Genomic DNA, 14489 nt, shown 5'->3' with positions numbered 1-14489 from the left:
TTAAAAGGAAAGCAAAGATTCCATGGTTTTGGAATGAATCTCCAGCATACTGGCATCATTTGTCTACGACATGGTCAGGCGATACTGGCCACTGGAAGATATATCTCGATGGTTCCTTGGTCTCCATTATGCATGATGTAGCTTCAAGTAAAACCTTTCATGCAGAAGGAAGACTTTCCTTACGTAAGTGCTATGCTATTTTATTTAATAATGCTCAGTGGATGGTTGCTCAAAAGCCGGTTAACGCTGACCCAGGGTTAAAAACGCCTAACCCATCTTAACTCTGGGTTAATTTGCGTTGTACAAAGCATTTTAGAGGCTAAAAATGGATGTAAATGTGTTCCTTAACTCGATGAAGCTAATGAATTTCGCTGAGTGATTTTACGCCATTCAACGATCAACGCCATTATTTTCTTTTAGGCGTTGGTATGATACAATGCAATAAGTTAAATATTTAACAATGCTAGTAGGCAAAAAAAAGCAAATTTGTAGGGTTGTGAGGCATTGTGGTTTTGCGCAGTTACATGCGCATAATCCATGATTCGTCTAACTTCAATACATGTGGTTTGGCTGTTAGTTGTTTTGATATCGTGCGAAAAAAATAAGAAACATATCAGTTACGAGGTTATAACAAAATTCTATAAGATCAGTTGCGATATTTCGATCTATATTCTGTTTACCATTTGCGTTTGTTTTTATGCCTTTTTACTGTAATTTGTTTCACTATAAGTTTCAATGTTCACTCATCTATCCGTGATATTTGTAATAATAGTACTGTTAGAATAACTCATTATTTCATGCGCATTTAAAATGTACAGTTTATCAGTTTCTACTTGCTTCGATTTGTAAATTATAAAATTAAGCCACAAATTAAGCCACAGTTTAGTGTTTTTAAAGATAATCCACGTACACCTGTAATTGCCTAGTAACATTATTGATATGTGACTGGCTAAGACAAATGAAATGCTAAACAGAATCAAGTCGAAATCTCCTACTTTAATTATGCGACGTGTTAATGTTGATCCTTATTTGCTTCCTTGCTGTCGAACGGATGTAAAAAGCGTGCTTTGACAGTGAGTTTGACTGCCCTGTTTTTCTAAGAGTAAGAGCACACGTAGAAACGTGAGAGAATTTAAAAACAATGCGCAAACAACTAAAAACAACCACGGACAATGCCTTCGATCCTAAAAATTTCCTTTTTTACTATCTTCTGCTGGAAAAAATCACACCAATATTCTATTAATTTTTCTGTATACATATCCTGCGATAACATTTAATCATAGGAAAAAACTTATAGGAACGTGAATTATATATTTAGAACAATTAAGTTCAGGATTGCTTTCATTTATTTATCAGAATTAAAATTGATAAATCAAACTATAAAGGGTAAGACTACGTAGAATACTACCGGTGAAATCGTAGCAAGTCGTATTTTGTCATAGTCTATGTAGTTTTATTCGCTTATAACGCCCACAGAAACCCCTACCTTGCAGGTACACTAGTATGGTCACTTAAATTTTAGATGGTGGTATGGCGCACAATAGCCATCAAAGTAGACTTAATGTTTGGAGCTATAAAATTGATGGCCATGCTTTATCATTAATGGCAAACAAAGGACCATTGTTTGAAAACGGTAATGTCTTCGCGTGGTATGGAATAAAATCCAAGGTTACGGCAAGCACAGTCTTCCAAGAAACCTCGAGTGATCTACACAACTCTCGTAAGTATATGACGAAGGTCATGTTTCCCGAGTGTTTTGATTACCTCGTTTCGTTCGCCATGACACGAAACGAATACATTTATAGAATTTATTACACTAAGCTCCAGTAAGTCACCGGTGAAAATGCCTGCAGGGTTACATTATTTGTGTCACTTTATACTATTATGCGGGTTCCAACCAAAATGTACTTGCGTAATCCAAACATACCTTGTGAAAAACGTTTGTCTATGAACAACAAACAGTTCTCAGATTCGTACCATCAATAGGGCCTAATATTCTTCGTTCATCACTTTACGCGGTTCAATTTTCGAACGAACTTGCTAGATTAAAATATGATTAATATTGGCCTGAAAATAACTGGAGATAATAAAGCAGAACAAAGACAACAGCTCGATATTCTAAGCGTGGAACGAAAAATAACGATTGATAAATTAATTGCCCTAGGCTGATAAAATTGTAGACAATAAGAGGAAAGCTGGAGAAATTTTAAGTCAGCAGCTGAAGACAACAATAGTCAGCTTTAGCAGCGACTGCGAGTACGACTACGAGTATACCAGATTCGTCATTCTCGCGCGTTAATTGTTTGAATACGCCATGAATGACGAATCTCGTACTCGTAGTCGTTGCTAAAACTTCGTATTAGTAAAATGAGTATTGAGAATAACACTTCTTAAATCATGAACAAAGTCAGATACAGACCTCGAGAGCGGGATACATTATGCAATCTACGCCGTTTGAACGTGAAAATAATGTATCATGATAAATTTGCTAGTACTTCAGCTCATCATTGATATTGTTCTAAATGATGCCATTTCACTTCCCTCCAAAACGTGAAACGTCAGTCGTCTGAACTTTACGAAATTTCAACCAGTCCGTTGTCGTTTTCCTCTTGTGACTCGTGCGGCACAAAAAAATCCCAGACCCACAGAAATGTCAAGTTGAACGTTAACTAGCTGTTGCGAATATATATCAAAATATTGTAAATGAAATTTCATAAAAATGCTCTTGGGCGAGACAGGCCAAACCAATCAGGTTACATTATAGTTTAGCCCTTTTAACGTACAATGTATTTTGTTATATACCTGATGTCAAAATTTATCTTCTCTGCTTTCCTATTGGGCATGAGGTCCCCACGTGGAGGGTCGCAAATCTCCATGATTACGCGTGATCACACCAGCGTACATTAAATTTCATAATTTTCCTTAGGGCAAATTATGGTTGGGCAAATTATGAAATTTGATGCCCGTTGCTATGCTTTGCCAAGCACCAAGATCCTGGAAGCCACAGGAGAGTGGCGAAGATATATATTTTTTGAGATTAAAGAATTTTTCTACCGTTTTTGAAGTTAATTTTATATTTTAGCAACAACTGCGGTCGCAGGTCAAAAAAACACACGGTTTCCCTCATCATCAGTAAATAAAAAGGCCATTATTTTACCCGACATAGCGGCCTATCCTTCGATATAAAATTATTTTCATCAAAAGCATTAGTTGCGTCTACCCTTTACTAAATTTTAACCATCCTATCCAGCTCCCTGTCGCTTTCCGTCTGATGTGAAGTCAATGATAGTCATACTCACATAAATGTGAATCAATTTCTTCCTGTGTCCTATAATTAGCCTGCTGCTTATCAACTTTTCTTGCTAGGGTCGATGTCTGTATACCAGATGGATTTTCCCTCCGCTTCGGACAAGAACTACGTATTAATAAAAGACGCTGTCCATGAAGCAATCAGGTTCTTTTCCCTTTGTTTTTGGGCAAAATTTTTGCGCACATATGCTGGCGTATTTGTCTACTCAAGCCCAAGTATGATGAGAAATTGGGTCTTTTTATACAATGACTTTGTATTGGACCTCTCTATCAAGCATTCGGGGAAAAACGGGTTAGTAATGGACATTTGTTTCTCAATTTCAATATAAAAAATCATGCACAATAAATATTAGCTACTCTATAAGAAAGCAATTAAATTACATAATCCATGTTCCCACACCAAAATAAAGACAAAAAGTTCGACATTATAAATTACGCAAATCCGGAGATTTGACCAGCCTCCGGAGATTATTCAGCAATACTTTGTTATTCGTGAAAGTGAGTGCAATTAAGTGAGCTTCAGCAGCAAAGTAAACTTCCGAACCGTAAATGAATCAATGTTTATTACCGTGCATTAAAACGAAATTCTGAAGAAGGTTTACGAATTACGTCTGATTTGTTCTCTTTCGACTCCTGCTACACAAAAATCATGATGTCCCAGACGCACAGAAATGCCAAAGAGTTCATTATACGTTAACTACTGCGAATCTTCATCACAACATTGTAAAATCAGATCTCATACTTGACGTACAATCCTGGTGAAAACATTGACGACACTCGGTGTTAAATGACTCTACAGTCAGCAATCACGGAATGTATTTCAAAATTCTCCCCCTTTCCTCCACAAATCAATGTTGGGTGATGTGTCAAAACTCATTCAAGCATTTAGCATGGACTCAACATTGATTAGGAGGGGGGGGGGGGCGAGTGGTAAAATCGACACAGAAATGTTGATGTTTTGCGTAAAAAACTAAAAATCAATTAGAGCGTATAGTCAATGGTTTTGGCCAGGATTGTATGCCTGACCGAGAAAGGCATCAATTAAATTGTATTGTATTTCTATCTTTAAGGTCTGTGATTTCCAACCACACATCGTGGCATTTTTATTGCCTGCAGTGGAGAAACAGTGATGGTTTAGTCCAGACTTATCAAGACGGAAAAAACCTGGGAACGAATCACAAAGCGTCAGGTTCTACAATACCCTCCAAAGGCATCGTGGTTCTTGGCCAGGAATTGGATGGTTATGGCAGCCGTTTTGATAGCAACCAGGCATTTCAAGGAAGCCTCGCAGGGTTAAATCTCTGGAGCCAATTTTTGACAGCAAATATTATACAAGGAATGGCATTCGGGGTCCTGAATGTTAACGGAAATCTTCTCCAATGGAGAAATTTCAGAAATCATACATTTGGTATCGTAACTGTACGACATGGATCCGAAGCAGAGATTCCAGGTATTTTGTGATATAATCTCATTTTTATTTATTATTTTAGTTGCAATGAATAAGCAATGCATGACTTTGAAACAGTATTTCTTTTCCGTTTCTCGTCAGAGACACGCCATTGTCAGCCATTCTTGACAAAATGCAAACTCATGTGTAGGATCACAGATGTTCATTTTTCTACCATCAGCAGAAAAAAAACAGCAAGAAAAAAAACCAGGGGCCGGTGGTATGAAACCCAGTTAGTGCTATCAACCAGTAGTGATTTTTTCAACAGTTCTAAAAATTCTCGAAAAGTGCTAAAATTTCAGCTTTAGAAACAACACCTATTAAAGAGGATCCGTGATTTAGGAATACTAAGATTTGATCAAAATTATAGCAAACAACGGGCGATTTTAAAGCTATGAATAAATAGCGCTATCCGGCTTTCATACAACCGGCCCTAGTGTTATGTAGCTTTTTTTTTATTTACGCGAGGTAGGAGATCTTTACAACGTTTTACTAAAGTTCAATAATGTACTCTTCTTTTTCCGTTCTTCTCTTTTCTTCGGATTCTTCGTACTTTCGGACCTCGTTGTTTTCTGTTCTTGTCTTTGGTTGTCTGTCCTGTAAGGTTGAGATTTTTAACGTTTCATATGCTTTTTACTCCGCTAGTCCACTTCTTTTAGTCCACTCTCGTGTTTAGCCCACTGAAGTTTCTGTTGCTGTGCGCCTCCTTTTATAATAAAATTTGAGGGAATCTTGAAGACGCCCTGTGCAAGGTGTTGTGATTCACACAATCCAATCAGCGTTTTAGGTTGTAAGTGTGGGTTGGCGTTAGAAGCTTGGTCCAGCTCTCATACTTTGTTTACTTAAGGCCGGTGACGCACTAGTCAAGTTGGTCTTTTACTTAATCGATCACTGTTAAAACTTGTTCACAACTTAAAATATTTATCATCAACTTAAAGTACAATTATCAACTTATTACTCAGTGAACCGTATCTTAACTTATAAACTATTTTACAAATAATTTCATCGAATTAAATTTTTAGTGACGCAAGGCTTCAAGCGCTTAACCTAGCAAAATATAACAAAGAAATGATTGACATAAACTAGTATCCGCCAAGAACTTATGGTCTTGAATCGTGACACTTGTACTTTGTACAACATACTATTGTTTGGGAGGAAATCCCATGGGCTGTGACCTTATGACAGGAAAAGTAATTTTGTGATTCCGAATGGTCATAATAATATTTACTTTACACTTCATTTTATATGACGTGTTCCCAAAGTAAGTTCCCCGTCGATATTGACCTTGTGTTTTTTAACAATGCTAAATTACATTATATATTCGCATTTCGTAACACTAGTAATGTGTACACACCCATAACCAAACTTTCACAAGTAGAAATATGCTTCATAATTCTTTCAGAATATCGAGTACAGAGTCTTCGAGATAAGTGGTGTGCGAAAAACATCACTGAAGTTTTCACTTATGCAAGATTTGTTCTCGGTCTGGACACAGATGGCTACAAGTGGCGGTGTGTTGCACCTGCGGCCATGTTGGATGAAAATATGTGTTACAATATCACTAAGAAGTCATCTTTGTATTATCCCATGGACACGAACGAAGACATTTTCGGAAATAATTGAAAAATATTTCCTTGACATAAATAACTTTGATTTACGTATAAATTAGCTCCAACATAACATGCAGGGATAGCAGCGTGACAGCGTCTTCGAACATGCAACTTCGCGTCAAATCAGGTATAACAACTGCCTTTAGTAACTGCGTACTAACTCTCCTGACGAAAGGCCCTCAGGTCGAAGCGTCGAGAAGTGTTTTGTGTACTTAAGACAGTCGTTATACTACATTTGATGCTGCGTGTAAATAGGTAAAATAGATGGGATGTATTTAAAGTTATGTTTTGTCCCGACTATCGGTAATAATTTTGAACTGCTTTACATGCAATTACCAAAAATTTTGGGTTAGTGCTAGGGTCATCTGATTGAATATTTAACCGTGTGAATTACTATGCAGAAGCACAACGAAATTTTGCACAACGCACTCTTCGCATTGTGGTATTTTGATCGACGCATTAAGATGATCATTTTCCACTAGGGTTAACATCGACACAAAGTCCTTCGTAATTACCATCACATGATTAAAATATTAAAAAAAAATTGATTAAGCTTTGATCAAAATAAACGAAATCTTTTTCTTTGTGTATCATGTTGCATGAATCCAAAGAGCGCGAACTATTTAAGAAATTTGGGGGGTCGGAGCAGTAACATTAATGGCACTTTCTGATTATATAGAGCCATTTATACAACTGTTAAAACAACCCCTTTTTGTATTCTTCTTTACTCCTCGCGGGATCGTCGGGGCTGTTAGAGGGACAGATTTCCACGACAATGATACAGAGTAGTTTGGTTTTGTGCTTTATTTTATTTTATCACAAGTGACTCAGTCGTTCGTGGATATGCGCCGACAGTGTGTGTCTATGTGTGTCTCTCACAATGTCTCGTGTTGCCTATATTGTGCTACCCGCGGTGCTAAACTTTAGTGCGCGTGCATGTGCAATCCCGGGTTTAATCACGCGTGCATCTTTTATGATAATATCAATTTCACACAACTCTTATATAAAAACGTGACTAGTGAATAAGACGCGTCGAGCTGTCCGTTTATATAGCTGCTAACCAGCCAAGCCCGTCTTACATAAGACGCATCTTAACTAAGTCATTGAACAAGCATTTTGAATAATTTATACGTCGAAGTCGCGTCTTATTTAAGTCGCGTTTTATATAAGTTGCGATTTATTTTCCCTCCTATTATAGTAATAAAAGTTTCCCGAAATTTACCCAAAACTAAAATTAAAACGAAGGCTTTTATCGATATTATGATATCGATTGATCCAGTCGCTTTACAGTTTACATGGTGTATAAAAAGCTGCAAATATTCATGGATATCGCCTTTCTTTTCTATTTTAAAAGATCGTAAGCCCCTGGGAATAGGAGATGTTTCCAATTAAATGAGAGATACGAGACGAGATTTAACAATGCATTCCCACCTCTTTGATCCCACCCTATGCATTGTTAATTGTTTCCTTGCAGGTCGTTCACAAAAAGACGAAGAGAAGGCGCATGCCAGCGGCAATAAGGGACTGGATGATTAAATATTTTGTTTTGTTATAGTTTATATTCTTTGAATTCACTGTAATTTTGTTAAAGGAGTGAATAATAAAGACAATGCATTGTTAAATCTCGTCTCGTATCTCTCATATAATTAATATTATACTGCATCTGCTACACAGACTTGCATAATCTACAATTATATTTCGAGATACTCGTTATTTTTTTATATTTCGTTATACAATTTAACAATGCATGTTCAAAGCCATCAAAACATCCATTATGCCATCAAGAATTACCGGCTGTTAACACCGCGTTACCAGGTGAAGCCTTAAACTGAAGCTTATAATAAAATCGGGTAAATGTACTTTCCTGAGACCAGTCTGCCATACCCAAAATATCTAATACTGATACACCCTGATTTAATGCTTCCGTAGTAGCCGCCCCTCTTAACGAGTGCGCTGAGAAAATGGACGTATCTATGCCCGCTAATTGCAGCAAAGATTTTATCCATCTGGCTAAAGTTGATGACGATACGGGATTATGAGGAGAAATATAGGATAAAAACAGTTTGTTACTTGTAAGTTTTTCACCTGAACGATAGTCACCAGTTCTAATTTCGTAACTCTTTAAACATTCTACTAAGCAAAGGTCCCTGTCCTCTTTAAACGCGGCATGAAAGCTCGTTTTAGGCGAATCTCCCGGCTTAGACGTATTTGGGAGGCCAGAGAGTGCGAAGGACACTCCCTCAGGATGAAAAGTACGGAATCTCAAATCTCTTTTCGCTAAATCTGAAGATCTATCTGGAGCTGTTAGACCCAAAAGTGTTACTAACTTGAAGGACAAAAGTTTAAGACTGAGCGTATCATTTGGCCCAAGTGATTTAATAAAACGCAACAACTGGGAAACTTTCCAAGTGTGAGAGTATTTTGGTTGTGGAGGGCGCGAATTAAACATTCCTTTCAGTAATTGAGAAACCAAAGGATGAGCCCCAACTTTCCAAGAATCAACCGGAGGCAGCACTGAGGAGGAAGCTGAGCGATAAACATTAATAGACATATACGCCTTACCATCCTTAAATTGCGTTGTAAGAAATTCTAAAATACTTTCTATAGGTGCTGAAAGTGGATTAATTTGTTGTTGATCGCACCAGCTAACCCACTTACTCCAGGCAGAGGCATAGGTGCTACTGGTGTTCTGTCTCCAGGCTGCCAAAAAAATGTCTCTAGCGTCCTCTGAAAGGCTTGTAGTTTCGTGACATTTGCCGACAGCCTCCACCCAGTTAACTGCAGATTGTCCAGAGGGTGAGCTTGATTGCCCTTCATCAGAAGCTGGGGAGATACTGGGAACAGTATCGGCAAATCTACGCAGAGTTGCAGAAGCAGTGGGTACCAAGCCTGAGTGGCCCAAACTGGTGCTACCAGCACCAGATAGTCCACTTTTTGATACATCACCTGCCGTAAACACCGGCCTATGAAAGAGAAAGGGGGAAATGCATATCCCTGTATCTTGTTCCAATTCATGGAAAAGGCATCCGTATAGGTTGCCCCTGGATCCGGCTTCCAACTGGCAAATATTGGGAGTTGATGAGTTAGTCGGGATGCGAAAAGGTCGACTTGGAAAGGCCCCCATTAGGTTAAGAGTATTTGAAAAACTGATGGGTCCAGCTTCCAATCGCTGGAGTCCTGAATCACTCTGGACTCCTGATCTGCCCTCACATTCAAGTATCCGGGTAGATGCTGAGCAGACACCACCAACTGATTTTGGAAGCACCACTCCCAAAGATCTATTGCTAAATTGGCGAGAGCTTGGGAATGGGTACCTCCCATCTTGTTTATGTAAGCAACTGCTGATGCGTTGTCCATCAACAGTCTTACATGAGCACAAACTCTGGATTTGGTGAACGTTTTGATCGCCAAAGAACCTGCTAGGAGTTCGAGACAGTTGATGTGATATTTCTTTTCTTTGAAGGACCAAGGGCCCCCTGTTCTCACACCTTCGCAATATGCTCCCCATCCCTTCTGCGAGGCATCGGTCTCTATTATGAGGTCCACATTGTCCTGAAACAGAGCCCGGCCGTTCCATGCATGGAGATGGTTTCTCCACCAAAGAATTTCTTCTCTGGCCGGGAGATCTAAGGCAACCAAGGCCTCGTAGGTTTTTTGGGAGGATAAAGTTATATTCTTTAACCTCTGAAGATGTCTGTAATGGATAGGGGCTGGAAATATCGCTTGAATGGATGAGGTCAGGAGGCCTAGGAATTTTGACAATTCGCGAACTGAAATTGAGCCTTGATCCAACAGCCCCTGACACTTCTTGCGAATTTTTCGCAATTTCTCGCCCGGAGGTTGAAGTGTCATGGAGTTTGAATCCATTAAAAACCCCAGAAATCCCATCTGCTGGCCAGGCGAGAGATGGGACTTTTATAATTTACTAGAAAGCCCAGTCCCTCTAGAAGATTTAGTGTAGAGGCTGCATGATTCAATGCTAGATTGTGAGACTCCGCCATAATAAGGATGTCGTCCAAATATATAATTAGACGAATTCCTCTTTGGCGCAAAGCTGCTACAACGGGCTTCATAATCTTTGTAAAAACCCTTGGAGCTGTGGCTAGCCCAAACGGAAGACACCTGAATTCCATCATTGTGCCCTTCCAGAGAAAACGAAGGTATTTTTGGTGATTTTTGCAAATCGGTACCGTCAGATACGCATCTTTGAGGTCGATTTTTACAAGAAAATCGTCCTTTTTCAGTAAATCCCGCAACATGTGAATGCCCTCCATTTTGAAATGCTCGTAGGCCAGATACTGTTTAATTAACGGTTTTAGATTGACTACTGGGCGATTTCCCCCATCTTTCTTGGGTACCACAAACGTGGAACTTATAAACCCCCCCCCCTCTAGAGATGAAGGTGGTACTGGATGAATTGCCTGTTTCCTCCACAGTTCTAATACCTCTTGTTCCAACACAGTCTCCTGTGTTACAGCAATATTTGGGGGGGGGGGGAGGGAATGCTGCAGAGGGGTAGAGGCAAACTCTATCTGATAACCCTGGATAACCTGTAAGACCCAAGGATCCTGGGTAACCTGCTCCAAAGCTTAGGTGAAAAATTTTAGACTCCCTGTTTGAGGTGCAATCTCGGGTACCTTGAATTGCAAAATCTCTAAAAACATACCTTTTGGTAGAGTATATGGTCTGGCATTCTTTAGTATTGGAAGTTTTTGTAGGACTGCGGGTTTGGAAATCGTGGAAACTGGCCACGGCCCCGGTTTCCACTGCCCCTGGCTTGTATGTTCCCTGGCCTCTTGGTCTGAAACTGCTTGGGCGGAAGGTCCTGAAGCTGAATCCTTGACGGCCTCCACGGGGTCTGTGAACTTCCCTGGAGGCCCCCCCCCTCGAAAAAAGGGCTTGCCAACACGGGTTGCTTTGCCAATTGTCTCTGCGGTCTCAGATCTAGTCTTGAGGCGTTGTTCAAACCCTGGCCCAAACAAATTACGATTCGTATCTGGGAACTCCTCTTGAGCAAGGGACACCATTAGGGGGTTTATTTTTTTTCAAGACCAGCTCTCGTCGGTTAGAAATTCGAGAAGCTACGTCCCCTGTCAAAAGCATTGCATGCTTTATACAATCCATGAAACCGCGAACGCTAGTTGCATCCAGTTGCCCACCCCATCTGTAGAAATTGCGCTTTCCATGGATAGAAAGTTCTCATATGCTGTACACAGAGGACAAAAGACATCAAGTACATTGTCCTGTAGCTCTTTGAGGGGTTTTTCAGGCAAGGTTATTCCCTGGATGAAAGGTTTCAAATATTCATCCATAGTAGGGGTATAAACCACATCCACATTTGGTCTAGGATAAACTTTAACTAAGGTCTTCCGCTCAAACTTATTTCGCTTCTTCATTGTCGTAGCTAGAAACTGGGATAGACTTTCACTAGCCTCCCATCGCGAGTTTGGAGAGAGCAAATGATCCGTCTCTGTCTCTTCCACCTCACTCTCAACATCGCCAGTAGTGCGAACCTTTTTGGCTGACACCGGACAGTCATCGTCCAGTTGAATAACTGTTGTTCGCTCTCGCTTAGTACCAGAAATAGATGTACCCAACTGATCATCCGATGCAGCGGGATTTGAGAGATTCTGTGTACCAGTTTGATCGTCAGATACTCCTGGTAATGTTAGATTTTCAGTTCCCGTTTGATTTTCTGATACTCCGGGACTGTCAACGACTGCTTGGGCATGAACCACTGCAGTATTTTGCTTTATTAAATGCGGAGCCATTTGAGCCAAAAGTGCGGATGAAAGTTGTGCAAGTAAGCCTTGATCGGCCACTACGGCCTGAACAAGGTCTGTCGGAAGAGGTTTCCTACCTTCCATGGAGTCTTCCTGCTCTGATTGATCCGGATTGACTATAGTTTCCAAGACTGAAACATTTTCTTGATTGTCCGCCATGCTTGAGTGAACAAAAAAGACGAAGAGAAGGCGCATGCCAGCGGCAATAAGGGACCGGATGATTGAATACTTTGTTTTGTTATAGTTTATATTCTTTGAATTCATTGTAATTTTGTTAAAGGAATGAATAATAAAGACAATGCTTTGTTAAATTGAAGTCGAGTATCTCGAAATATAATGCAACTTATAACATGTTAAAAGTAATACGAAAAATTTGAAATTGTGGATATTGTTATATGACGTTTTTTTCTACGCGAGGTAGGAGATCTTTAACAATTGTTAACTAATGTTCATTAATGTTAGGTTCTGCCTTCGTTATTCTCTTCTCTTCGGATTCTTCGTCCTTTCGGACTTCGTTGTTTTCTGTTCTTGTCTTTGGTTGTCTGTCCTGTAAGGTTGAGCTTCTTAACGTTTCACATGCTTTTTACTCCGCTAGTCCACTCTGTAGGTTCACTTCGTTTCAGGATTCATCTGAAGTTCTTGTGTCCACTCTGTAGGTTCGTGTTGTGCACGCCCTTTTTTAGTAACGGTTTAGGGAAACTTGCAGACGTCATCAACCAGAGTGGGCTGATCCTTATCCAACCAATCAGCGTTGTAAGTTAGAAACGTGGGTTGGTCTTAGAAGCTCGTTCCAGCTCTCATATCTTGTTTGTTTAAGGCGTTGTCGCACTAGTCGAGTTGGTCTTCTGCTCAATCGATCAATACTTAAAAATATTCAAAACTTAAAATATTCATCATCAACAACTAGTAAAATTTACAAACAATACCAAAATTTACAAACACCGCTTAAATCAACCATCATGCACCAAAAACGTCCAAAAGCACCCTACCGAGGAAACGAGCCTAAATCGCAACAAAGGCAATTCTGGTGGTCGCAGAACATCATGCACGATGTGCGCCAAATATTGCTACTGTTTGAGATTTACTTGAAGATTGCCCACACATCAGTGCCTGTCGCAATCCTCTGGCTGTTTCGTGGCTAAACATAGTTATAAAGCTATATAATGTTCTAGACTTTTAATGGTAAAAGAATCATCCAGCACTTACGCATTTTTCACGCTACTTACTTGCGCTTTAACAGTTGGATTTCAGTCTTTCGGATTACGTAACATAGACGGTTAAAAAAACAATACACCGAAAGCTTGTCCTAATTAGCTTACCGTCCGCACGAACCCCGGGGACGCGATCTGATTAGCTACGTAGTCAAAAATAGATTGTGATTTTTTAATGCGATAAATTAATAATGATTGTGATTCAAATAATCATTGTGATGCATGACGTTGGACCGCAAAACCGGGTCTTCGCTACGGCAAATCTTCTCTTCATGGGCGTTTTAGTGCTTGTTCTGTCCCGTTTGTCTACAGTCGTGGTTCTCTTTCAGGCGTTCTTCAATGTCAGATATTTGTGATATTAATCCATGCGCTTCTTTAGAGCGTTCACACAGCTTCGGCATATGTACTGGCTCCATTCTAAGACATCAACAGTGAACAGCAAGCTCTCTCGCTCAGACTGTATATTTCCCTTACTCCTTCCTTGAATAAATATTACTTAGTATAATAAACGTTATAAATATTGGTCATTTAAATCGGCAGTGTTCAAGCAACTTGGCCAGGTGGTGAAAGGCGCTACACTCAAGAACGAGGCTAGGAATTCTGGTCCACAATAGGGGGCATGAGTTCGAATCTCACACTGACATTTATTCACTAATAATAAAACAAGTACTGCTTTTTGTTTTTAAAAATGCTTTGTTGAAATTGCTGCTATCGTTTCCCCGTCGATAACGTGGAACAAAGCGTGGGTTCGAATCCCACCGCTGCCAAACTCAATGAAATTTTAGCATTTGAGACACGTTTATTTTATACTTGAGAAGTAATCCAATAAACTTTCTTCACTTATGCAAAGCGAACGTTTGCAAAATGTTAATCACCACAGCCTCAGGTAGCGTGGCCAAGTGGTCCAAGGCGCTGGTTTAAGGCACAAGGCGCTAGACTCAAGAACGTCGTGAGGTATTCTGGTCCACAATGGTGGGCGTGGGTTCGAATCCCACACCTGATATTTTTTCACTAATACAAAATTAGTAGTGTTATATTGTTTTAAAAAACACTTTTGTGAAATTACTTCTGTTGTTTCCCCATGGATAACGTGGGACAAAGCGATATTGGTTCGAAAATATTTTGAACA

The 14489-nt window shown here is 39.7% G+C and overlaps 2 protein-coding genes across 2 annotated transcripts; one reads left to right on the top strand and one right to left on the bottom strand.

The window, feature by feature from the left end:
• Nucleotides 1-14: 14 nt before the first annotated feature.
• On the top strand, nucleotides 15-6379 carry LOC114540177 (serum amyloid P-component-like). The gene is made up of 5 exons (XM_028560455.1): nucleotides 15-183; nucleotides 1523-1720; nucleotides 3367-3601; nucleotides 4380-4759; nucleotides 6159-6379. Exons 1-5 carry the CDS (start codon nucleotides 129-131, stop codon nucleotides 6377-6379), a joined length of 1089 nt encoding a protein of 362 aa, XP_028416256.1. The 5' UTR covers nucleotides 15-128.
• A 3110-nt stretch (nucleotides 6380-9489) lies between these two features.
• On the bottom strand, nucleotides 9490-10640 carry LOC114540170. The gene is made up of 2 exons (XM_028560444.1): nucleotides 10455-10640; nucleotides 9490-10194 (listed from the first exon to the last, which is right to left on the bottom strand). The coding sequence occupies exons 1-2, from the start codon at nucleotides 10638-10640 to the stop codon at nucleotides 9490-9492; spliced, it is 891 nt and encodes a 296-aa protein (XP_028416245.1).
• Nucleotides 10641-14489: the final 3849 nt, after the last annotated feature.

The sequence above is a fragment of the Dendronephthya gigantea genome, unplaced genomic scaffold (genome assembly GCF_004324835.1).
Source record: "Dendronephthya gigantea isolate DGI-Jeju-01 unplaced genomic scaffold, DenGig_1.0 000003F, whole genome shotgun sequence".
In the NCBI taxonomy this organism is placed as follows: domain Eukaryota; kingdom Metazoa; phylum Cnidaria; class Anthozoa; order Malacalcyonacea; family Nephtheidae; genus Dendronephthya; species Dendronephthya gigantea.
This window is presented reverse-complemented; position numbering and strand designations above follow the sequence as displayed.